General features: G+C 41.2%; 1 protein-coding gene across 6 annotated transcripts in view; it reads right to left on the bottom strand.

Annotated features, from left to right (window-relative positions):
- DCDC2 (doublecortin domain containing 2) overlaps nucleotides 1-26,375 on the bottom strand; it is a 161,677-nt gene that overhangs the window by 22,548 nt on the left and 112,754 nt on the right. For 5 of the 6 annotated variants that reach the window (XM_074944781.1, XM_074944780.1, XM_074944786.1 and 2 more), the window contains 3 exons: nucleotides 7,694-8,023; nucleotides 5,758-5,843; nucleotides 2,600-2,643 (listed from right to left, as the gene is read on the bottom strand). In XM_074944781.1, the coding sequence (XP_074800882.1) occupies nucleotides 2,601-2,643; nucleotides 5,758-5,843; nucleotides 7,694-8,023 (459 nt within the window). In that variant the 3' untranslated portion in view covers nucleotide 2,600. Of the gene's footprint in view, nucleotides 1-2,599; nucleotides 2,644-4,475; nucleotides 5,844-7,693; nucleotides 8,024-26,375 lie in introns of those variants that run through there. The other variant, XM_074944782.1, reaches the window with a different exon arrangement.

Genomic DNA, 26,375 nt, shown 5'->3' with positions numbered 1-26,375 from the left:
AAAGTCCTGTCCTGACCTGTGCATTTATAAGCACAATAATGAGATGCCTCCTTTCCTAATAGCTAAGATTTTCAAAAGTGATCGGTGATATCTAAATGTTGGTGTCCAAAGGAAATATCTTCAGTAGGGTGGTCAAGGGTAAACAGAGTTTCCCTAATTCTCATTTGGGGAACACGGAATTTAGTTTAGCCACTTCTGTTATCCCTACACCACTGAATATTTTAAAGGGAACACTCTTAATAAGGCCACCCACTCAAGGATTCAGTGATATAAGATCTATCACTTTCACTGTGATGTCATAAGAACTACCAGTTACAGACTATGCTTATCCTTTCTCTGCAAACTGAAGAGTACCTGGTACAACATTCATGTTCTGAATGATACTATATATCACTACAGGAGATGACATACTGAAAATGCCTACATTTTTATTTTCTAAAGAGTCTTATTTGCTATCCTGAAGAAACGTATGCTCAGATGTTTCCTAGGTAAGCAACAGAGAGAAATTTATAAGAATGAATGAAAACTGCCTGCTGTCAGACAATAAATGAAATAATCTTACATTAGAGTTAACTATATACTATCAACGTGAACTTTTTAAAACTGACTAATTCGAAAACAAAATTCAGTTTAACCCTTTAAATAGCATGTCCTGAAATTTTTTAAAAAATGAAAAAATATGAAAGTTTATGTTCTCCCATTGATGTTTATAAAAGTCTTTTAAGAAAGGGAGGCACTGACTTTACAGGGAAACAATGCCACTGACTATACAGCGTGCTGCCAAATACACAGAATAAACAAACTAGAAAAAGAGAAAATATTGTTATCGGGATCTTCATGTACCTACTGTTAGATACAAAGTTTTCACACAAATATGTTTTTGAAATTGTATCTGTCCCTTTTAAGTTTTCCATTTTCTATCTATTTGTTGATCCTAGGAGTAATAGGAAAAATCACAGGTAGTGAAGATGGAAAGTACCTATTAGGTCATCTAGACCCTAATCCTGTAACAAGAGGTGCACCTCTGCACCACACGGATCCCACTAACTTCTGTGGGGCTCAGCATAGGTACAACAGTCACATGATCAGAGCCCTAGTTTCCAATTCAGCAAAGCATTTAGGCATGTGCTTAATACTAACGAGGCACATGAACGACCCAATTCTGACTGAGCAAAGTGTGCTACAACAGCCATTTATTTGCTATGGTTTTTACAGAAAGTAGAGCATATGTATCCAGAGAAGATACAGTTGGTTTTTGGTAGCTGATACAACAGGAGCAAATTAACTAAATGCAACCACTGTAACTATTGGAAGATTAATTGTCAGAGTGCCTAGAGGTCTTCTACAGATCTTTTTAACCATTGCTTAAAATATAAATAAAATACATTTAAGCATGTGCTTAACTTTAAACACATGCTTATGTCCCACTGAAGTCATTGGGACTTAAGCAAAGCATTTAAGGACACGCCCATGCACTTTGCTGAATAAAGGTGGTGTTAAGCACAAGGTAAGGGCTTTGCTGAATTGGGGACCCAAGTGCAGAATTGTTCCCAACAGGAATATCCTCCAGTGCTTTGTCCAGCCCAGTTCAATAAACCACACCCAAATCTAAATACTGTAAAAGTTTATATTTGAGTTCTAGCAATATGTACAGACTTTGTTCCTCTGGTTTTTAATGTCACCTTTTATATATCTATATTGCTAACACTCTGAGATATATTGGAGGGTCAACATACATTACTTTTCCATTGGGGGGAAATATCGAAATACCTGCTAGAGAAAATATAGCAGTTTAGGTGGTTTTCAATTACTGTGAATTTTTTAAATATTTTTTTAAGGTTTGTTTCAGCAGCTTAGAATGAACTTAAAAAAATTAACTGCATGATAACCACAAAAAGTGAGTGTTTAGTAATAATTTGCTAGCATTAACAAAAAAACCTACTCAAAATCAAAACCAAGAAACCTCTATCACATATCTATAGTTAGCTAAAATATGGCTAAGATCCGAGAAATTTTCATTTCTATGACTTGCAACATAGTGGCATTATCTGTTGAAGTTTAGAAAAAAAATAAAGACAGTGGGAATCCATGTAATAAAGACAACCAATGTTCTGGATGATGCTCTTATGTACTAGTGCAAATGAAACCTCAGCGTATCTGGCCCCATCTTACTGCAACAGGTGAAGTAACATTTTTAAACTGTAAGGACTATGCTCAGGATTAATACATAGAGCACTTATAGCAGAGTTTTGTGCAAAAAAACTAGTGGGCCAGATCACCAAGTGGTGTAAACAGAGATGGCTCCATTGTCATCAGTGGAGCTAAACTGAGTTATGCCAGCAGAGGATCTGGGCCAGTGTTTTCATTTATAAATTAGTTTCTCATTGGCTGATAAATCAGCTGCAATCCAACTTTTCAAAACTAAAACAGAAGTTAAATTTTCTTCCATTAATCTATTAATCTACTACAGAGATTTAAAATTTCTTAATATTTGTTGTAAAAAGTTAGTTAAAATTTAACATTGTGACTGGGTAAACTTTCCAGTTTTGAAAAGTGACATATTAGCTTATGGGTTTATATTTGAATGAAGCTGTCTTACCTTATAGTAAAGCTGGGTGAATAACTGATTTCTTGTTCTGCTGGCTGTTCAAAGAAAAAGGATTCAGTTCAACCCAAACCAAAACTGATGAAAACTTCAGGTGAATCAACAGTTGACAGAAATTTTGTTTTGTTTCCACTAGGGCTGTCAAGCAATTAAAATAATTAATCGCAATTAACCGTGCAATTTAAAAAATTAATCGTGATCAATTGCGCAATTAATCACGCCGTTAAACAATCATAGAATACAATTTATGCAAATATTTTTGGATGTTTTCTACATTTTCAAATATATTGATTTCAATTACAACACAGAATACAAAGTGTACAGTGCTCACTTTATATTTATTTTTGATTACAAGTATTTGCACTGTAAAAAAATTAAAGAAATAGTATTTTTCAGTTCATCGAATACAAGTACTGTAGTGCAATCTGTTTATCATGAAAGTTGAACTTACAAATGTAGAATTATGTACAAAAAAACCTGCATTCAAAAATAAAACAATGTAAAATTTTAGAGCCTGCAAGTCCATTCAGTCCTACTTCTTGTTCAGCCAATTGCTCAGACAAACAAGTTTGTTTACATTTGCCGGAGATAATGCTGCCCATTTCTTGTTTACAATGTCACCTGAAAGTGAGAACCGGAGTTTTCATGGCACTGTTGTAGCTGGCATCATAAGATATTTACATGCCAGATGCACTAAAGATTCATATGTCCCTTCATGCTTCAACCACCAGTTTAGGGGACATGCATCCATGCTGATGATGGGTTCTGCTCAATAACAATCCAAAGCAGTGTTGACAGATGCATGTTCATTTTCATTATCTGAGTCAGATGCCACCAGCAGAAGATTGATTTTCTTTTTTGGTAGTTCGTGTTCTGTTGTTTCCACATCGGAGTGTTGCTCTTTTAGACTTCTGAAAGCCTGCTCCACACCTCGTCACTCTCAGATTTTGGAAGGCACTTCAGATTCTTAAACTTTGGATCAAGTGTTGTAGCTATCTTTAGAAATCTCACATTGGTACCTTCTTTGTGTTTTGTGAAATCTGCGGTGAAAGCATTGTTAAAACAAACAACATGTGCTGGGTCATCATTCGAGACTGCTATAACATGAAATATACGGCAGAATGCAGATAGAACAGAGCAGGAGACATATAATTCTCCACCAAGGAGTTCAGTCACAAATTTAATTCATGCATTATTTTTTTAATGAGCATCATCAGCAGGAAGCATATCCTCTGGAATGGTGGGCAAAGCATGAAGGGGCATACAAATGTTTAGCATATCTAGCATGTAAATACCTTGCAATGCTGGCTATAAAAGTGCCATGCAAATGCCTGTTCTCATTTTCTGGTGACACTAAATAAGAGGGCAGCATTATCTCCTGTAAATGTAAACAAACTTGTTTGTCTTAGTGATTGGCTGAACAAGAAGCAGGACTGAGTGGACTTGTAGGCTCTGAAGTTTTACTTTGTTTTGTTTTTGAGTGCAGTATGTACAAAAAAATCCTAGATTTATAAGTTGCACTTTCACAATAAAGAGATTGCACTACAGTACTTGTATGAGGTGAATTGAAAAATACAATTTCTTTTGTTTATCATTTTTACAGTGCAAATATTTGTAATAAAAATTATATACTTTGATTTCAATTACAACAGAGAATACATATATGAAAATGTAGAAAAACATCCAAAAAAATTAATAAATTTCAATTGGTATTCTATTGTTTAACAGTGCAATTAAAACTGTGATTAATTGCAATTAAGTTTTTTGAGTTAATTGTGTGAATTAACTGCGATTAATCAACAGCTCTAATTTCCAGCAGTCACTTCTGGAAGGAAAGGAAACAAAGGGCTAGGTACACAGAAGAGCTAGAGGAGGAAGTGATATGGTTTATTCTCCTATAACCGTCAGCCGAGTGGCTAGGACACCCTCCTGAGATGTGGGAGACTGATCTCTAATCCCTGCTCCACCACAGGGAGAGGCAGGAACTGAAGACAGGCCTCCCACATCACAGGTAAGTGCTCTACTACAGTGCTACTCAAAGTGGTGGTCCGTGGACCAGTGCCGGTCTGCGAGCCATTGGCTGCCGGTCTGCGCGCACGTTGGAAAAAAAAATTTGCCAGTCCCCCACATCAGATAGCTTGAGAAGCACTGCTCTACTCAACGTCACCTCCTCCAGCCATTTTGTGAATGGTCCTAAGTCGGCCACAAAAAAAATTGTCTGAAACTATTCAGCAAATTCATGCCAGTTGCTTGACTAGTTTGCAGTCAAGTGAAACTGCATTTTTCAGCAAATAAATTATGCGTCTGAAAAATGTTGCCCAATTCTACTCTATAGCCCAAATCCTGCAGATGATTCTATGTGCATGCAGACTTCCTGCATCTGTGAAGAGTTCTACTGAAGTCAGTGGGTCTTTCTGCAGCAGCAGGGATCCAAGTACATGGATCAGGTTGCAGTACTGAAGTCTCTCTCTCCCCCTCTCTATTTATAGTGCTATTTATGTGCTTTTTGTTAACAGAACCACCACTAATGCTGCTGCTTTATTGGAAAGCCACTATAAAGTTTGGAACATCTAATTAGGATAGATTCTCGACTCCAGTTTTATGTGGGTGAACTCCACCAAGAGGAGAATCTGGCCCATTACCTCTAAATTATAAATTGGAAATTAAGTATACCTCATATTTTTAGCTGTTTATTAATCTAAGAAAAACATTATACATTTTTCCATTAGAAGTCACAAAAATGTTCTTTTCTAAACAAAATTACTGAAAAACTCTGACGTCTAACATGCTTTTTTGGAGCACACTGGAAGACTAACACATGGGGTTGATTCTAGTACTATCATCTGATAATGAAGAAGGAATAGCTCACTTATTTATAGTATTTCTAAACAGAAACCCTTACATTTTCCCCCTAAAATCTCATCAGTAAGCCACATATTGTGAAAATAATTAAATCTTCCTTTTAATAGGATGTTCATTATCTGTCCATCCATATGGCATTATCATTTCAAGACTCAATAGGTGGTACTCAACTGTATCTTTACATTATAAATTATCAATCACAGATAACAACATGCTTTAAATGTCAAATATTACAATCCTTCATTTTTTGCTAATCTACTTTTTAAAAAGTCTATGCTACAGCAGCATACTCATTGGTTTGGTCATTTTTTTCACTTTCTTGTGGGCTGGTGACAGTTACTCTTGGATTTGATGTTTTTTCCAGATGAAAATCAATCTAGAGAAAAAAGGAACCAAAAATCGATATTTTAAGCTTCACAGATAACAGACTTCATTGCATGTCAACAAATATATAATTAAGTAGGCCACACTAGAATTTCTACTAATATCTACGAGCTAGTCACCAACATAACATTCTTGAGTAGCTTATACAAACCTGGGGTCTTCCCATCAGGTAAGGATAAATTGGAAAAAAGGTGAAAGTAACAGAACCTTTGCTCAAATTAGAATATTTTTCCTGTTTATAGCCCCATCTGAGCAAACATCCCTTCTAAATTGAACCTCCCAAAGATGTAGTCTCACTTTGTGGCATAAACCCTCTCATATTCTCCACAGCATTCCCAAAAGCATTCCATCAACATATCAAGCACAGAAAATAATAAATCCTACTTCTGATGAGAATGTTGTTGCATATTTATCTGGTAATCTTTATTTGAAAATGTCCTTGTGTGTCATCCAAATGGGTCAGAATAAATCCCTAATTTAGAAGTATGGCAGGGACTATCCTGCGCATCACATAGGCGCCGACTCTGTGGGTGCTCTGGGGCTGGAGCACTCACAGGAAAAAATTGGTGGTTGCTCTGTCCCCAGTGGCAGCTCCCTGACCTGCCGACCCGCCCCAGCTCACCTCCACCTCCAATCTGCCTCCACCTCCTCCCCTGAGCACGCTGCCGCGTCCTGCTTCTCCCCCCTCCCTCCCAGCGCTTGTGCCATGAAACAACTGTTTCGCGTGGCAAGCATTGGGAGGGAGGGGGATGAGGAGGAATGTGGTGCGCTCGTGGAAGAGGCGGGGCCAGGGCGGGGATTTGGCGAGGGGTCCAACAGGAGCAGGGAGGGGCGGGATTGGGGCAGGGATGGGGGCGGGGACGGGGGCGGGGCCAGAGGTGTGCGAGCACCCACCGGCACCAAGGGAAGTTGGTACCTGTGAAGCATCATGGGAGGTACAGGAACTTTCACTTCTTAATGGTATACAATCAGACAACTGGCCCCAGTTGTCCTATCCCTGACACTGAGGAATCCAGTCAGGGCGTGCCATGTTAAGTTTACAACCCATGCACCACATAATCTCAGGAAATCTATCCACTGCTCAGGTTACCGAACACTTGGGGCTTTTCATACGTGACACAGACATTTTTGATTCCATTTCCTGCTGCTGAAGACCCTCTCCTATCAGCAAATGGAGCAGTACAGCATCAGGCACCTCTCCCTAAATTTGTGGCATGCCCCACCCCTTGTCCTAAGGGACGAGACTTGTGTTTTAAAATCCCATGAAGAGAAATCCCCTGCCTTTAAGATTCTTGTTTATTTTAACAGTCCTTTTCTATCTGAAAATATAAAAATTAAATAAATCAATAAGACTTCCCTGAAATGAGGACAGCAACACTTATTAAATGCAACCTCTGTGCAGGGCAACTCAGCCAAACAAACAAGGTACTGGTTTCATGAACCAGTAGACATGCTTGTGTGCATCCCACTGTCCCCCTGCTATGTCTGACAGAGGAAGTGAAGACTGAAATATACAATCACCCTGCTCTTCTTGAGAGTGCAGGAGTCTTGTATTTCTAGTACCCCACTTACCCACAAAGGCAGGACAAAGACCTGCCAGAGTGATGGAGCAACAAATACATTCTTTGCCAGTTGAAGAAAGAATTCTGCAGTTGTAGCCATAAGATGAGAGGGGTTGTAAATGAGGGGAAGTCGCTTTCCTGCAAGCTGAAACTCCACGAGACTCCAAGGGCCTCATCGTGGTTGAGTTGGACTACATTTGCAGTACAGAGCGCTAGTGCTGGAATGAATGAGGCGATATCTATTTTTTTTAAACAAAAAATTGAAAGAATAAGCGGTTACCTGGCTTTGATTGTCAAAGTCCTCTGGTGCTTTTGTTTCTTCTTCAGGATGAAGATCATTGTGATCATTAAATGGCTCCATTTCCTCACCATTTTCTTCATTAGTTTCACCATTTAAGTGGAAAGGCCCCTCTTCCTCCAGCTGTCCAAGATTCTCTTCTTCCTGCTCTTCTTCATAATTCTCATTTATTTTCTCTTCATTTTCTTCTATCTCATTATGGAGAACATTTCCATTAACGGCCTCCCCCATTTCCTCTCCCTGATCTCCATTCAGTTCTCCCTCATCTCCCTCTTCTTCATTTTCTTCCTCATCTACTGTTTCTGCTGGCCTCTGATGAAAGCAAAAGCAGAGTTGTCATTTGCAAACATCTTTAATCAAAACAACCCAAGCAATGTCATAATATGGTAGACCCCTAAGTCATAATTGCATCATCATAAAGGATTGCTATACTATTTTACACCAAGGAAGTTATTTATATAAATGGTCTAAATATATTATCAGCCCAAGAATCAAGAATCTCAGCAGCTTCTCTCTAACGAAGGGGGAAAGTCCGGTTTATTCACACCATGAGGAACATGGCAGGAGGTATTGTGGGTGTGGGAATGTATGAGGGATCAACCACTCCACAATCCCATATTCCCCCTTCTAGAGGGATGAGGGTTAGGATTTGCATGGTGAGAAGAAACAGTGAGTGGGACAGGCAGGGGGTGGGACGCACACACATCACCCTCTCCTCAGCCTGCAGAGATTACTGAGGAAACAAAAACAGCCCTTGGCTGTGCTACCTCTTCTGTGGCTCCCCTGCGCTACCACCTCCATTAAGGAGATAAGGAGGTGGACAGGAGTCCCAGAGCCATTGTGGAGGCACAGGGCCTCTGAACAGATGAAGTCTACCTACTGCAGATGCCCCAGAGAACCTGAAAACAGAGGTGCCATATACCCTGTCCCAGACTGCTGGCAGATCTGGTTATGGTAACCACTATACTGCACAACTTTAAGTGGGGAAAACTTAGTGTTTAATACAGAGCATTCATTTACCTACATTTTCAAGATTTCATAAGAAATCTACTTCCAGTTCACATGCTCCAAATTTGAATACCAATGGGCCAGATTGTCAGAAGTGCCTAGCACCCAACCACTCACACTGAGAATGGTGGGAGCTACTAAGAGCTAAGCACTGCTAAAAAGTTAATTTAGGTGCCTACACAGGAGCTGAGTTCTTCTGAAAAACCTGGCTCCAATTGTTGGAACTGAGAACTTTGGAAAAATCTGATCCCACTGTTTTAAATGTTATTTTGGCATCAACAAAATATTATTTTGTGCATACCAAATAAATTCTTCATTTCAACATACTCTCCCAATTTAGTAAGGGTGGATTGTGACACTCTGCACCACATATTCACCATAGTAATATGATTATGATATAATTATGTAGCATCTTGTACAATATATGTCATGAGAGGTGTCTATGAAAAGGTTATGGTTTGTTGAATATGGTTATCCTATTTGTATGAATGTATCATTTCGTATCTGGAGTTATGAATATTGACTATGTATTTGTATTTCAAATGTGTTTGCTCCTGGGTAACACCCAAAAGTTCGTTTGCATTCAGGCTAGCCAGCACATCATGAATGGGCTATTCAAGTTGAATGGTCCATCAACAAACACAATGGGCCATGGAAAAGGCTTATCCTCACCTGAGGACCTTTCAGACAACCTATGGATAATGGCTGCCATGACTCACTGGAGCATGCAAGGCAGGGTGGATTTGATTTAAATCACTAGTCAGGAAGACTCGATTTAATCATGGTTTTCTACATAAAAGTGCATTCTTGTTGGTTGTTGTAACCTTACTACATATTCTTCACAACTCAGAGATAGATGTAGGTGTCATTTTTAGAAGGTACACACTATACATTTTTAAACATTGATTTATTTTGAAAACTTTTCAGATTAGTTTTACAGCTATATCAGAAAATGAATGATTGTTTGGTTATTTCATTTACCAAAGGTAATTGAAGCAGATATTTATGAAGTCATTGGGAAGTGAACTATCTCCAGTTCAACAAGTTAATCATTAATATTTGGAGAATGTTCTTGCCAGGCTGTATTAGGAGGAGAACATCACTAGACAGACATTTAAATTGTTTTATTTAACTAAAACAACAACGTTAAGTATTCTGGATTTTTTTCTTCAACAGCAAACATATAATATTTTCACAAAACAAGCATATGTCCCTCACTTCTCACTTGTATCTCCAGACTTCTTTTCCTTGTCCAGATCTATTACGCCCCCAACAATCTTCTATTAATTGAACTTTCTGAAACTTTGCACTTTTAGAGAGAGGTAAGGGATTGACTCTGTGTACACAAATTTGCAGAGGGACAATAGAGTTTGAGGTCTGTTATTTCTCACCTCTATATATTATTTATTTATTTAAAAACATTTTTTGCTGTTAGCAAGCATGTTACCTCTGGAGACACAAATCCACAGTTTGAGAACTGCAAAACTAAGCATGTCTGATAGTATCTTCTAGACTGAGCACTGAGTCCCATTGGGTAGATAGAAAGATTTACCTAAATAATCTATACAGAAGCCTGTGGAACCCCCGTAAAATTGGGTCCCTAATCCATGAACTATTGGAACTCATTTACAAAACTTTTCTTAAACATTACATGAATATATTGTCTCATACTATAGAATTAGAATTTATAATCCCTATTCCATGATGAGATATCTTTGAGCTATAATGTGTCTTAATTAAAACTATCTTTAGATAAGTTTTTTCCTCAAAAAGCATTTTATCAAAAAAATCCAATTTAAATTAAAAAATCCAATTTAAATTTTTTTTTTTTAAAAATCATTGATTTTTATCCACCCTGATGCAAGGGCTTGTCACTAAATCACATTGTATTGAACTCCTTTTTGGTACCTGTATTTTTTCCACTAACTGAGCTGGGAATTTGTCTTGGAACAAAGGGGTTCCCGCCCTATGAAAGAAGCTGTAAAAGGGGAACATGACATCACCAACGGGTCTCACTCCCCACACAACAGAACACCTGGAAACACCTTAGAAAAAAGGGGGAATTGCTGAATTGGGGAAATGCTGGTTCCAGGCTGGAAAAGAGGATTCGTGCCTATGTATGCAAAACCTAACCTGCTTGTACTAATAGGGTGAGACACTGCTTGATTCAAATCCTGTCTAGTGTATAAGACTTGGGGTATGTCTACAATGAAAAGATGTCGACAAAACTTTTGTCTTCCACAGGTACTTAAAAAAGCCCTCCCACGAAAGACAAAAGTTTTGCCGATGCAAGTGGCAGTGTGAGCGCTCTCCTGCCAACAAAACTAACGCCACTTGCGGAGCTGGAAGTATTTTGTCAGCAAAATTGCCAACAAGGAGCATTTACACACGCTGACTTTTAGCGACAAGGCTGTGTCGACACAGTCTTGTTGCTAAAAGCTGGTGGTGTAGATAAGCCCTTAGATTGTGATTTTGTTTATTTCTTAGGTAATCTTCTTTGATCTGTATGCTATTACATATAATCACTTAAAATCTAACTTTCTGTAGTTACTAAATCTGTTTTATATTTTTACCTAAAATAGTGTGCTTTGGTTGAAGTGCAAAGGGAAATCTGCTCAGGAACAGGGGTCTAGTGCATTGTCCACTCTACATGGAGGGAGGGGTGGACTGGGTAATAAATTCATACTGGTCATGCTCAGAACGTTATAGCTCTGGGATCCGAGGCTGGAGAGCTGGGGGGTATTCTGGCTGGAGCCTTTCTATTGTTGGTTTATGAAGTGGCTGGCAGAGCATTCATGAACATGGCTGGGTGTGGATGTTTGTATGAGGGCAAGCTTGGAGGGCTTTGCAGCTTGTCACACTGTCACAGTGTGAAAGGGAACCCAGACTGGTGAAACAGAGGGCTCAGAGGTACCCCAGTTCCAGGTTGCACCCTGGGGGAAAACCCATGACAGGGGTTTCTTATCAGGAGATGTCATATGACCTGCAAGGTGGTCATGAAAGATCAGGGAACAGGCAATCTGATTTATTGCAAGGACACTAGTTTCATGGGTTTTATTTATAATTCTTTGCATTGTATCACCTATAAAAAAGTCACCTTTAACCCTTTCCCACCAATACAAAAGCCACTGTAAAGCAAAGCCCTCTCTTCCCTGACCCTTTCTGTGTTTGTGCGTAAACACACACAGGCCTCGTTTATATTCAGAATTAGCAATAGTGGGAAATTTCCCCAAAATGTTCCTTCTGTAGACGGGGCACAAGGTGGAAGAACAGAACCTTGCCCTGGGCTCTAAGGAAGGACAAGCAAGTCCTCATTACTGATAAAGTAACACCATTTAATCAAAGAGTTTTAAAGATTGTATTTGCATCAATCTAGATTATGTCAATCCTTTCCTAAATTCAACTGGCAGAAAGATCACCTTGCCATTCAGTGAACTACAGTGTCCCCACTGCAGAGCGGGCTTAGATATTTTTGTTTAGATTTTCATTCTTTATTTCCAGTCATCTCTAGAGATAAGTGAAAGGAGTGATGGCCTCCCACTTCTTCCATTGAGCTTCATCAGAATCTAAAGCCAACTAGCACATTTCATAAGATTCTTACTCAACCAAGGATATTTGGAATGTTATGGCCATTAGTGGATTGTTGAGATAAGATGATAACTGCTGCAGAATCTATTTTTAAAAAGCCATAGAAAAATCTATTAACCTTGCTGCTGACAACACTAACATACCAAAAAAAATGCTAAGTGTGTATTAATAAAAGGCATAATAAGAATGTTATTAAATGATCAGTGGCTCCTGATCCAAATGTCTTGCCTTTTCCATAACATTTATATAGCTCCATAATACAATTATATTCCTTTGACACCATATCATATAGGACATGTCATTTTACTGCAATGAGCCACAGAATCACCAGCTACCAGAAATATTATATCGTAGCCTGACTAGCTAGACAAAGGCTCAAAAAGGTGGCTTTTAAAGCATAATGATCTCAACATGTTCCTTACTCATATATTCATGACTCTATTTTATCTGATAGCATCAAATTGGCCCTATTACTGCTAAAATAAAAACTAAGCAACACAAGCCTTTTTATAAACCTTTTAAAGGAGCCCAGTATGTCACAACTAACAGCTGACTTGAGCCAACTTTTGTAATTGCCAGTACTCTAAGATAACACAGAATACTTGATCTTAGAAGTTACCTGCTATTCAGTCTCCTCTGTGTTACTTATTAATGTATTCCAGTAGCTTTTCACAATGGAAATTTTTATCACCCTTCCCATGCTTGCATTGTTTAAGAAACCACCAGATTTAAAAATCAGCACAATGTTCAATTTCAAAATTCTTTAATAAGACTGCCGCCCAAAGAAGAAAGCTCTCACAAGGCTTCAAAACCACGACCCTTCATGTCCTGTAGGCCTACATGCTTGTTTCTCTTCAAAAGCCTAGGGGGGAGAGGGGCTTTGGAGCACACTGAGAAAGTTAACAAATATGTGTTCTGATAGACTAAGTGGGTGGAGGAGAAAATGAATTCCAGGAGTAAGGTACCCCTCATTGAAAAAAACACATTTTAACCAGTGGATCTCTAAATTATTTAGATCCTAGTCTACTTTAGACACTGTCTCTTCATAGGCTATTGAGTGCATCTAACCGTTACAACTGCAGCAGTATCACAGAGAGAGGATATCTAACAGACTAGGATGTAAATCATTTAGGGGCCCAGAGGTTAAAATATTTAGCAGTTCAGAGGCTAGAGCAACACCTTGATCTCTGCCCAGAAACTTACTGAATGCCAGTGCAACACTCTCAGATACTTTCAACCGGTAACGTTCAGGTCACATCTTGTTTAGACTGAACTATATGGGACATCAGAACTATATTGGTGAAGCATTGGACCGGTCCAAAACAAGGTAAGAAAAAACAAATCCCATCATTGTGAACAAAATATTTTAACAGTGACTGAAAAACTCCTAGGATATTTTTTACAGCTTAAGTACCATTGCAGCATTCACTGTTACTATGAAGGACAAAAATATAGTCAGTCATTTTTACAGCAAACAACTGAAAAGTGATGTGCATTTATCATTTTTCAAGCTGGCAATACCTAATTAAGAATGTTTATAGTGTACATTTAACTTATCATCCCCAAAGGAAAGGGCTTTTTTTCTCATGCACTATATATGCAAACTGACCTTAGTTCCATGCAAAGATGTACATAAGTCTAAAACATTGGTCCCCAAACTTTTTACCTCACGCCCTCCCTTACCCCTGTCCGCCCCCCCCACCTCTCGGAACCAGGGGCAGGAGTGGGAGACATGGACTGGGATAAGGGGCCCGAGGCTGGGGTCACAGCTGGGGGCAGGAGCAGAGCTGGGTGGTGCCCCTGCCCACCCCCCCATGGGGGCTGGCCCAGGACTGAGCCATTCCCCCCCAAAATGTTCTTTGGCACCCCCCTAAGGGGGTGCACCCTACCATTTGGGGACCTCTGGTCTAACATATAAAGAATTACATATAAAATGGCTCTTACAGTGCACAATAAGTCTGTGATAGTAGAACCTCAGAGTTACAAACACCTCAGGAATGCAGACTGTTGTAACTCTGACTTTCCCTTTTTAAAAAAAAATAGTTTATGTTTAAGACAGTACTGTGGTGTGTGGGTGTCTGGTGCTTCCTGATTGCGTTCTTCTGGTTCCAAATGAGGTCAGTTTGTAACTCTGGTGTTCGTAACTCTGCGGTTTTACTGTAGATGGCTGTAGGCAGAAACTGGAGGCCAAGTTACCCACCCAGTTAGACATTATTCCTGATATACTATGTGTGATATTCTCTACCAAGAAATCATTTCAATCAATTAACCAATGGCGATGGAGGCGCTTGCTGGGTTTGGCTCTGGATCTTCTGATCTTGTCCTGCCACTTAGTATGGAGCAGCTGATGTAGACAATGAGAAATGAAAACATCAATTCAATGTTATTCAGTCTTCCTCAGTGCCCATGTTTCATTTTTTCATTTAAAAGAGTTGGTCTAACAGCAGTTCTATGTATCTGCAGCTTCACAGCAAGCCTGATGCCACTAAATATGCCCATGAAGCAAACTTGATGCCCAAAACATGGCAGCAGCAGCTGCTATACAAGTGGCCACATCTTTCAAGCATTCTCCAGCACTGTCTATGACACTGCCCAAATATTTGAGAGATGTCACCTGCTCGATGTCCCATCTAGACAGGTTAATAATGAGCTGGTTGTAATCTGGAGCTGGAGGCTGCTTGATGGCAATGGACAGGGAGTTAGTTTTATCTGGATTAACAACCGACCAATACACACTGCTTTTTCCCCCAGACAGATCAGCCATCAGATGCAGCGGTTTTCCAAACTGAGCCAACATCAGCGAATTAGTAAACTTTAACACATGTGGGAATGCAGGCAAGATCAGGTCCTGATCCAAAGCCCATTAAGGTCAATGGGAGTCTTTCAACAGAGTTTAAAGGGCTCTGGAGCAGGTCCCTAGTGCATAGGTGTACATGAGTGTTCATTGTGTACCTATGGAAGACATTACAACCCATAATTCTCAGCTGGCTTAAAATCAGCATAGCTCAATTCACTTCAGGGGAGCAATGCTGATTCACACCAGCTGAGAATATGCCTACTATGTCCTAACAAAGTATTAGATTAATTTGCAAAAGTTAGCCAGAGTCTTGATAACACTGGAAATGCCAAAAACATCTTATGTTTTATTGTGTACTTGCTTCTTTGGTGCACATATTTTCTGGCTTTGAGATGTCTTGTGCCTTCCATACCTACCTTAGAGTTCTCCCCTGAGCCTGCTCACTTAGTTTTACCTGCCAGCCTCTCACTGGTGATTAGCGCCAATCTTCAAAATAACCAGCATACAGCATTTCCCATGGACAGTTTTTGTGGAAAAAGTAATGCCTCAGTGCCACAATGCTGGGCCATTGATATTGATGTTTGCACAGCATGTGATACTGCATCAATGTGAAACCAAGCTGCACTGAGACTCCTGTCAAAATGCTGCAATGCAATGTCTGGGAGCCCAACATTTATTGAGGACTTTAACTTTGGCACAGATGAGGGCCCTAATCCTGCCACTGGACCTGGGCAGGCAGACCCTTTCATCTGAGTGGAACACAATGGGGCTTACAGTCAGTACATTGGCTTGCAGGAAGCAGCATAGATCCATTAAAACTGGGACTATCCCACCCACATCAGAAAGAATGGCAATCCTTTCACTTAGTAGAAGCTGTGTCATTAAGCACAATGCATGGTCAAGAGGGGCAAAGTAGTTCCACAAACTCAGCACAGACTTCACAAGGATTCAGTACACTTCAAATCCAGACAGTCAATGAGTTGTCCTAACCTATGATGAGCGACTGAGCCAGAAGCATGACTTATTTGCTAGTGTATATCACAGATGAACAGGACTCTCAGTCAGGGCTGGCTGTACGAGTGCTTAAGGGTCAGTCTACACGGCAGCTGGAGGCATAATTTCCAGCTCAGGGAGATGCACAGATGCTACCTTTGACCGAGCTAGCACACTAAAAATAGCCATGTAGCTGTAGTAGTCTGGGCAATGGCACAGGCTAGCCACTCCAGTACAATCCTGCCCAGGACCATAGATAAGTACTCTGGCAGCTAGCCTGTGCAGCTGCCTGCACTGTGGCAGCTACATGGCTATATTTAGCATCCTAGCTCAAACACAGCTAGCCTGTGCACGTCTATCCAAGCTGGAAATTTCACCTCCCAGCAGCAGCGTAGACGTACCCCAAGAGACAACTGAGTAAAACCAGTGTTACACAGCAGAAAGGATGAAAGGGCTGCCTCACCCCTCATGAGAATGCAAGGAGAGTCAGCTGTGATCAACAGTGGCTAAGAGTGAATACTTGGGCAGTGGCCTATGTGAAATGAGTTGGCTGGTGTTATTTTCCCCGTGGACAGGCGTCCACATCACAAAATAACACTAGCACAACTGGCACCCTTGTTGGCAGTTTCAGCAAAGGTCAAGGATTGAACAAGCAGGGAGACAACTACCCTCTAGCTCCTTGAGTTAGTTCCTTCAGATGAGAATTAGGGCATATTGATAGAGCAGCTTGGGGAAACTTTCACTGCTACTCCCCATAAGGTACCTGTTTGAGGTACCTGATAAGCAGAGGAATTGAGCCTCCAGAGCTGTCAATACAGTATCTTTAACAAGCACCAAACTCGCACCAAAAAAAATTAGAAGGGGGTGGGGGTGGGGAAAGAGGACTGAATAACAGACTTGAGGTATTCAAAGGACTGATAGGAAAGGGATAGGCCTCTGCCTTTTATAGTGGTATAGCTGACTGGTCTTTTGCCTCCTAGAGTCATAACAACTCACAGTAAGGAGTTTTCCTTTTGTATGATGGCAAGAAAGAGGAAAGATGTATCACAAATAGTGCAGAAATTTTAAAATTAAGTGGGCTTATCTGTTTTTAAAAAGTAACATTTTCACAATTCACTAGTTTTATTGCACATCGCTTAGAGAATTGCAAGGCCTGATTTTCAGACCAGGCTTCCATTTTTGTGGGCACAATTCTATGCTCTTAGTAAACTGTCAATGCAAAATTGTGCCTACAAAAAGATGCTTGAGGCCAGATTCTCATCTGGTGTGAAACTATGTAGATCCACTGACGTTAATGGTGCTAAGTCAATTTACACTGGCTGACGTTCTGGTCCCTGGTTTACAAATCAGGCCCCTGGTGGTTTAAGAGCATCTTAATGTAGAGCAGGAGTAAATTTCAGTTCACATTCAAGAAGTACGATTGCTTGGTAGTATTTTGAATGTTGGCAAAGGATCTTAAAAAGGAGGAGGTATTCTAATTGCACTCATTATGCCACCATTCATTAAGAGTTATGGTTACCAAGTGCCATCAAAATTCCAAAACGCAATAAATTATGAAGACTTTCTAAAGTGACGCATTTTACTTCCAATCAGTTGGTTAGTGCATGGCTGCTATTAATATATTACAGAGTCCAACATCATAGAAATTCTTTTCAAGGTAGATATTTTATATGGGAAAAATACATTTTTAAATACCAAGTAGAATCCATTTTAATGTCAACCATAATTTTGCTTTACTGAAACCATTTCCAAATGTTTACTCAGACAATGGTCACAGACAATGAAGTAGGCAACAAAATCTTAATGGTCATAAATAGCATGGCATGCAGATATCATGATTAGAATACAACATCAGGCTTACTTAGCTTTGAGACAACAACCACCTTTAAAATATAACTATTACTCAATGAAGAGTGCTTTATAGATATGTTGCATACATTCCAAAAGCAAAAACACTTTGTTCCAAATCCAGTTAGGGTTGCTAAGTGACAACATCACTTACAAAACCCAAGCACTTAAAAGCAAGGAAATGAACGTTAAGGACTCAGTCTTAACTTCCCACATAATAAGTATGCTGTTATTACTCAGTATAAAAATATGTGTTTACCATCACGAAGCCAATAACGTGAAACGCTGAGCCATTTGGGTGTGTTTTTATATATGATTTTGTTGTACTGATTTCAGTATCTGAGCATTTAGGGCTGGATTTTCATAAATGCTCAACACCCACAAGTCCAACTGCAGTTAGTAGGAGCAGTGGTGCTCGGTACCACTGCAAAAAATCAGGCTTTCAAACTCTCTTCCTCAGTTACATGGAAATGGGATCTCTGCACATTCCCCCTAAGCCAGAGGTGGGCAAACTATGGTCCACGGGCCACATCCAGCCCGCGGGACCACCTGCCCGGCCCTTGAGCTCCCGTCTGGGGAGGCTAACCTCTGGCCCCTCCCCTGCCCACCTCCCAGGCTTTCCAATAAGCCTGTCCTGCCGCTCTGAGTGGCATGGTAAGGGGGCGGGGGGAGTGGGGTAGGAGGTCCCGGGGGGCAGTCAGGGGACAGGGGGCAGTTGGATGGGGAAGAGGTTCGGGGGGGGTGCAGTCAGGAGACAGAGAGCGGGGGGAGGGGTTGGATAGGGGGTGGGGTCCCAGGGGGTCGGGGGGTCCCGGGAAGGGGGGGACAGGGAGCAGGGGGGTTGGATGGGGGTGGGGTCCTAAGGGGGGGCAGTTAGGGATGGGGGTCCCGGGAGGGGGCAGTCAGGGGACAAGGAGTGGGGGGGCGGGGGGTTTGGATGGGTCAGGGATCCCGGGGGGCCTATCAGGGGGTAGGGGTGTGGATAGGGGTCAGGGCAGTCGGGGGGGGGGGTTGGATAGGGGGTGGGGTCCTGGGGGGGCAGTTAGGGGCGGGAGTCCCAGGAGGGGGCGGTCAGGGGACAAGGAGCAGGGGGGGTTGGATGAGTCAGGGGTTCTGAAGGGGGCAGTCAGGGGATGGGAAGTGGGAGAGGGCGGATAGACGGTGGGGGCCAGGCTGTTTGTGGAGGCACAGCCTTCCCTACACGGCCCTCCATACTGTTTCACACCCCGATGTGGCCCTTGGGCCAAAAAGTTTGCCCACCCCTGCCCTAAGCCAAGGCCATTTTGGTAAGGAATGGAGGAAGAATCATTTTACCAGATCCCGGAGTTCTTTCATGTTTGAGAAGTAGCCACGCTAGTACACAAGTCAAAGACATTTTTTTTCCTCCATCTGTTTCACTGACAGAGAATCATGTCTGTTTTTAATTAGTGACTGTTTGAGTCAGTGTTAAAACATCTACATTTCAGATTTTGTGAATCAATGTGATTTATTGGGCAGACATAGGGATAATGAAACGTTAAACAGCTGGCAAACAATTCAAAAGGAGCTATTTTGAAGTCTCAGCAAATATTTGTTTGACATTAATCATACAGTTTTCAAAAAGTATTAAACAGGCAATGAAAATTAAACCTAAAAATTTGAAAGTCTACGGATTTTTCTGGATTTTTGGGGGAGGGAGGGCTTGGGCACACTAGAAAGAGGAAATCAAAATCAATTTTATAATAGGACTGTAGTTGCGATCTTAACTTTGGAGAAATTACCACCTCTCAATAATAAAATCACATACACCCATAAATCCAGGGCTGGAATCCTTGTCAAACAGCTTTAAAAAAAAATAATCGAGGGATGCCTCAGCTCCTACTTCCACTTCCTGGTTTAAAACTGGGGCTGGAGCCACCTGCTGGGGACACTGCCTAATTTAGAAGAACACAGAAAGGTAACTGCCAGCATTCCTGGTTCCTATCTTTGGACACTACAACAGTTAATTTGATATACTGCCTAGTTCCGACCATTTTACCTCTTCTAAGAGTCCAGTGTGCGGGACAGACAGAAGAGCCAGATTCTTTCTGCTTATGGAAAGGAAAAAAAATAGGGGAGTTTTCCTTTACTGTTTTTAACAAAACATTGTATTAGTATGTTTTAAATATATTAAATAATAGCAGCATTACAATATGAAGAGGCCTTACCTAAACTCTTCTGTCAGAAAAAGTTAATAGTAATAATAATAATAGGGACATTTAAAACACCACCCTTGTGCTCACACATTAGACTAGTATTTCAAGTTTACCTGACGAAGCTCCTACTATTTTGTTCCCCATCACTGAGAAGTGAAAACACCTTACTAGATAAAGTGTTTTTCCCATCCCTTTGTCCAACTGATTCATAGCATGTCCCCAACTCCCACTGACACTGGCACAGTGATGCAAACAGAGAAGTGTGAAGCTGGAGAAAGCCTGTATTCCACACAAAGGCACCGTGCATTTTGTATTTGGAGCCTCCAGTCTTGGTTTAGAATGTAAAAAAAGAATATGTGCCGTTTAAGAGAAACACTGGTTTTTCCTACTTGATTTTCAATTACCACTGGCATCTAGCCTACAGTAAAATAAAAGGCAGCCATTTTAATGCACTCAGCTGGAAGTCAACATTTTGCAGCACAGTATATAAACATGCATCTAGCTGATATCACACTACATTTAGTCAATGGCTAATCTGGCATTTGTTCAACTGTATGCTATAAATGGTAAAACAGAGAAGAAGTAACAGCATCTTAACCACTTCATTTCTGGTGGCTGGAGAACATGGTGGTGTTATCTGAAGTGCCAGCATTCTAATGAAAAGTTGGCACATATATAGTAGTGTCCCACGCATAGAGGACAGTACTGGTGGTGCATTTTGTCCCATATTCCTGGCACATAAGGCAACAGTGTAGCAGTCAAGGTTAACAGAAAAGCTTTTCATCACAAAGTTGCTGTTGAAGATGATCAATAAAGGTCTAATCCTGCAAGGTGATGAGTGCTTCCAAGTGGTGCTGAATGCCTCAGTTTGGTTAGGTCTCAGATGCACCTAGCCCCTTGCAATATTGGCCCTAAGAGAATATACATATTGTTTGAAAGTTACAAAATATCCACCGATGTTAGAGCTTCTCAATCAGAGATGAAGAGTGGGGAGTGTGAATTTTGGGCTTTTTCCTTGGAAAGCATGAAATCAGAAGATTCTTCACAGGTGGGTGTATGTGCGCGGGGGGAAAAAAAGGATACTTGTTATCAAATGTGATGCCAATTTCCAGCCCAAGTTGGTAGTGACTGAAAGGTGTTAGCATCTGATGGCTGTACAGTGACCTTTGCAAACGAGGTCAGTGGTCTCAGACAGTTCCTTGTGTTACAAAAGTCATCAGCATGATTAACACTTGTTGGCAACTTTGTTGGCAACCTCAGCAGACAGACCAAGTGCGAAACTGGCAACGGAGAATAAACTATTCTCTCATCCCTATAGAAGGCCCCCATCAGGTTGTGCTGAGGCACACTGGCAGGGCTGTATACAGAAGCTTGCAGAGCTGCTGCTTGTGCTGTACCAGTATAGGGGATAAGTAAGACTTCAGTCTTCAGTGCTGTCAGGTCGGCACCTTTCACAAGCAATAAATTCAACATGAACATTAGAACAAGACAGTTCCTGATGACAGAATGCATTGCTGTCAAACACTCCAGAATGCCCATAGGAAGCCTCTGTGGAGGTCAGTAAATGGACTGATGATCTCACTAATTTACTATTAGCAAGCCAAGACCAAGACAGGATAATTCATGCTGCCACAAGAAACACAGATGAACTAGACGGGACATGAGGTGTTGTTTTATCCTAACAGTAGTATCCACAGAGACCTAACTATCACAAAGGCTACTTCTCTCTCAACAATGATAGTTGGAACCAACAGGGAGGCTGAGGTGGATGGTGGCCCAGGTGAAACTCTTGAGGTTGTGGCAGGGTATTTTCAGTGGAAGGACCTTGGCTGTGGAGTTCCTTACATCAGAGAGCAGGATGAACCAAACTCTTGCTACTTTTAGAGCATAGTACAGAATTCATGCCTCTCAGAGACCTTTCCTCAGTAACAATGGCAGCAGGATAGTCCAGCAATGCTTCCACCAGAAAAAAATCACCAGGAGTGACCCCAGTTACAAAAGCAGCACAAAACAAAGAAGGTGTGGCGAGTCTGGTCCTTTTTCTGGTAGAAACGATGCTGTTCTTAATATTTTCTGTGGCAGCTAGGTATTTTGGTGCTAGCCATATTAACAATGCCTAGTCTGAAATTACTACACTATATAACATAAATCCTCCATTTATCTTCCCCAGAAACCTTTACCTTTTTATCCACTGTGTTTGAGAACTAATCAACAGGCCTAGTGTTTTTTTATCTGAGTCAAACAAAATTTAGAAAATTAGCCTCTAGATAAGTAAGCACAAAAAATAACAACCAGACCAGGTTTTCTGGCAGAGCTGGTTACATAACGATAACAATAAATATTCACAAATATATGTGTTAATAAGTGGTTTGATTTCATTCCACTACTGTTTGTAGGTTCATACTAATCATTATTCTTGGGCATTGAGATGACAATCAGATATTATTTAAAATGGTTGACTCCCAAAACATGCAGAGATAATTGTTGGTCTGAAACTCCTACCAAGTTCATGTTATTCATTATTCTCCAGCAAAGATTAGAAATATTATCGTAGGTGGCTAATCAAAGGAGGGCAAACATATCAAAGACAAACAGTCCCCATATGCTAAAAACTATGGCTGTTGATTAATCGCAGTTAACTCACACGATTAACTAAAAAAAATTAATCATGATTAATCGCAGTTTTAATCGCACTGTTAAACAATAAAATACCAATTGAAATTTATTAAATATTTTGGACGTTTTTCTACATTATACTGATTTCAATTACAACACAGAATACAAAGTGTACAGCACTCACTTTATATTATTTTTATTACAAATATTTGCACTGTACAAATGATAAAATAAATTGTATTTTTCAATTCACCTCATACAAGTACCGTAGTACAATCTCTTTACTGTGAAAGCGCAACTTACAAATGTACATTTTTTTTACATAACTGCACTCAAAAACGAAACAATGTAAAACTTTAGAGCCTAGAAGTCCACTCACTCCTACTTCTTGTTCAACCAATCGCTAAAAGAAACAAGTTTGTTTACATTTACGGGAGATAATGCTGCCCTCTTCTTATTTACAATGTCACCTGAAAGTGAGAACAGACATTCACATGGCACTTTTGTAGCCAGCATTGCAAGGTATTTACATGCTAGATAGTCTAAACATTCGTATGCTCCTTCATGCTTTGCCCACCATTCCAGGGGACATGCTTCCATGCTGATGATGCTCATTAAAAAAAAAATATGTTAATTAAATTTGAGACTGAACTCCTTGGGGGAGAATTGTATGTCTCTTGCTCTGTGTTTTACACACATTCCGCCATATATTTCATGTTATAGCAGTCTCGGACGATGACCCAACACATGTTGTTTGTTTTAAGAACACTTTCACTGCAGATTTGATAAAACACAAAGAAAGTATCAATGTGATATTTCTAAAGATAGCTACAGCACTCGACCTAAGATTTAAGACTCTGAAGTGCCTTCCAAAATCTGAGAGGGACAAGGTGTGGAGCATGCTTTCAGAAGTCTTAAAAGAGCATCACTCCAATGCAGAAACTACAGAATCCAAACCACCAAAAAAGAAAATCAACCTTCTGCCGTCGACATCTGACTCAGACGATGAAAATGAACATGAGTCAGTCTGCACTGCTTTGGATCGTTACCAAGCAGAACCCACCATCAGCATGGATGCATGTCCTCTGAAATGGTGGTTGAAGCATGAAGGGACATATGAATCTTTAGTGCATCTGGCACATAAATATCTTACAACGCTGGCTACAACAGTGCCATGAGAATGTCTGTTCTCATTTTCAGGTGACATTGTAAACAAGAAGCGGACAGCATTACCTCCTGTAAATGTAAACAAACTTGTTTGTCTGGGCGATTGGCTGAACAAGAAGTAGGACTGAGTAGTCATAGAATCATAGAATATCAGGGTTGGAACGGACCTCAGGAGGTCATCTAGTCCAACCCTCTGCTCAAAGCAGGACCGATCCCCAATTAAATCATCCCGGCCAGGGCTTTGTCAAGCCTGACCTTAAAAACTTGTCTTGTAAGTCTTGTAAGCTGTAAAGTTTTACATTGTTTTATTTTTGAATGCAGGTTTTTTTGTACGTAATTCTACATTTGTACACTCAACTTTTATGATTATTTACTACAGTAGTTGTATTAGGTGAACTGAAAAATACTGTTTCTTTTATTTTTACTGTACAAATATTTATAATAAAAATAAATATAAAGTGAGCACTGTACACTTTGTATTCTGTGTTGTAACTGAAATCAATCTAGTTGAAAATGTGGAAAACATACAAATATTTACATAAATAGTATTATCTATTATTGTTTAACAGTGTGATTAATCACGATTAATTTTTTTAATCGCTTGACAGCCCTACTAAAAACTATTTGTCCACACTTTTGGCAAATACTTATACATACATGAGAAGTAAATCAGGACTGGCTCATGAGTAATTCATAAACAGGAAAGGGATATGTTTGCAGCGAAGAGTTTCACCAGGTCTATTCTCTACTTCAGGGACATAAAGATCTACTTACTTGCAGAGCTGGCTCAAGACATAAAATTTTACTTTTAAAAAAACACAATGAGGTGGATACCATGCTTTTCCAAACTAGGTAAAAGGAAATAGTGCCTATAAAACATAACGAGCTCTGCCAATTTCATACAACTCTACTTAGGAAACAGTGGGACAACTAAATATCATGTTTTCCACTTCAGTTCCAGCACTGTACGTACAGATTTAACAAAATCAAATAGACATGAGCCTATTTTGCCATTCAGAGGCAATCTAATGTGGTGCAAGACTGCAAGAATCCTGGCCCTGATTCTGGATAGTGATCTAGCCCCTTTACATTGCTCCGCTGGCACAGAGGGACCAGAACCCAGGTGGATCTATGCACTAGGGCAGGGGTTGGCAACCTGTGGCACGCGTGCCAAAGGCGGCACGCAAGCCGATTTTTACTGGCACACTGATTCCAGCCGGGGTCCCCGGCTGGCAGTGGGCTGAGTGGGACCGGTGGCCAGGACCCCAGCTAGCATGAGCCGACGGAACTCCAGACTGCCAGCAGGTGAGCCGCTGCCAGTCTGGGCGTCTGTCCGCCACCCTACTCAGCCCGCAGACGGTCTGGAGTTCCAGCCACTGGCCCTGCTCAGCCTGCTGCCGGACTGAGTGAACGGAACCCCAGGCCAGCAGCGGGCTGAGCAGGGCCGTTGATCGGGACCCTGGCTGGCAGAAGCCAGCGGACGGAACCCCAGACCGGCAGCGGGCTGAGCCGCTCAGCCCACTGCCAGTCTGGAGTTCCAGCCGCCGGCCCCTTTCCAGTCGGGGTCCCAGCCACCAGCCCCGCTCAACCCGGTGCCGGCCTGGGTGAACAGAACCCCCGGCCAGCCACGGGCCCCTTGCCAGCTGGGGTCCCGGCCATCGGCCCCGCTCAGCCTGCTGCAGGCCTGGTATACCAGCCGCTGGCCCCGCTCACCTCGCTGCGGATCTGGGGTTCCAGCCGCCCAGCCCCCTGACAGCTGGGGTCCGGGCCTCCGGCCCTGCTCAGCCCTCCTGCCAGCCTGGCGTACCGGCAGCCAGCCCAAGGCTCTGCTCCTGGCCTAGGCCCAGGGTTCTGCAACCGCCCCCAGCTGTGGCCCACTGACCCCAGCCTAGGGCAGTGAGGGGTGCAGACAGGGGCAATAGGGGGCACAGCTCAGCATCCCCATCTTAAATTTTTTTCCAGGCCACTGGGATATTTTTAACTCCTGGTTTGCTCCTTACATCAGACCACATTTGACCTTGTGCGTGTCCTCTGTCGCCATTTCTTTTCCCACTGAGAGTTGAGGGGAACATTTGACAAAATGGCAGCTCCTAGGAAAGCAAAGTTAGATGTCCGTTCATTTCAGCCTTCTTGGACAGACACATTTGGATTTATTCAAAAGAAGGACTGTGCAATTTGTGCTTTTTGTTGTGAAAGTGTTGTTTGTCACACATCAAGTGTTCGACGACATTTTGAAACAAAGCACGAGAAAACCTTTCTTGAGGAAGTAGACAAGACTGAATCAATCAAGAAGGCAGTAGCAGGATATGAGAAGCAAAGCAGTGTTTTTAAAAGCTTAAGTTTAAGTAAAAATCAAGCTACAGAAGGAAGTTACAAGATTGCACAGTGCATTGCAAAAAACGGAAAGCCGTTTACAGATGGGGAATATATAAAAGAAGTTTTTCTCAGCAGTTTGGAGATTTTGTTCAATGAT

The sequence above is a fragment of the Natator depressus genome, chromosome 2, assembly GCF_965152275.1.
Source record: "Natator depressus isolate rNatDep1 chromosome 2, rNatDep2.hap1, whole genome shotgun sequence".
In the NCBI taxonomy this organism is placed as follows: Eukaryota; Metazoa; Chordata; order Testudines; family Cheloniidae; genus Natator; species Natator depressus.
Note: the sequence above shows the minus strand (reverse complement) of the source record. Positions and strands in the feature narration are given on the sequence as shown.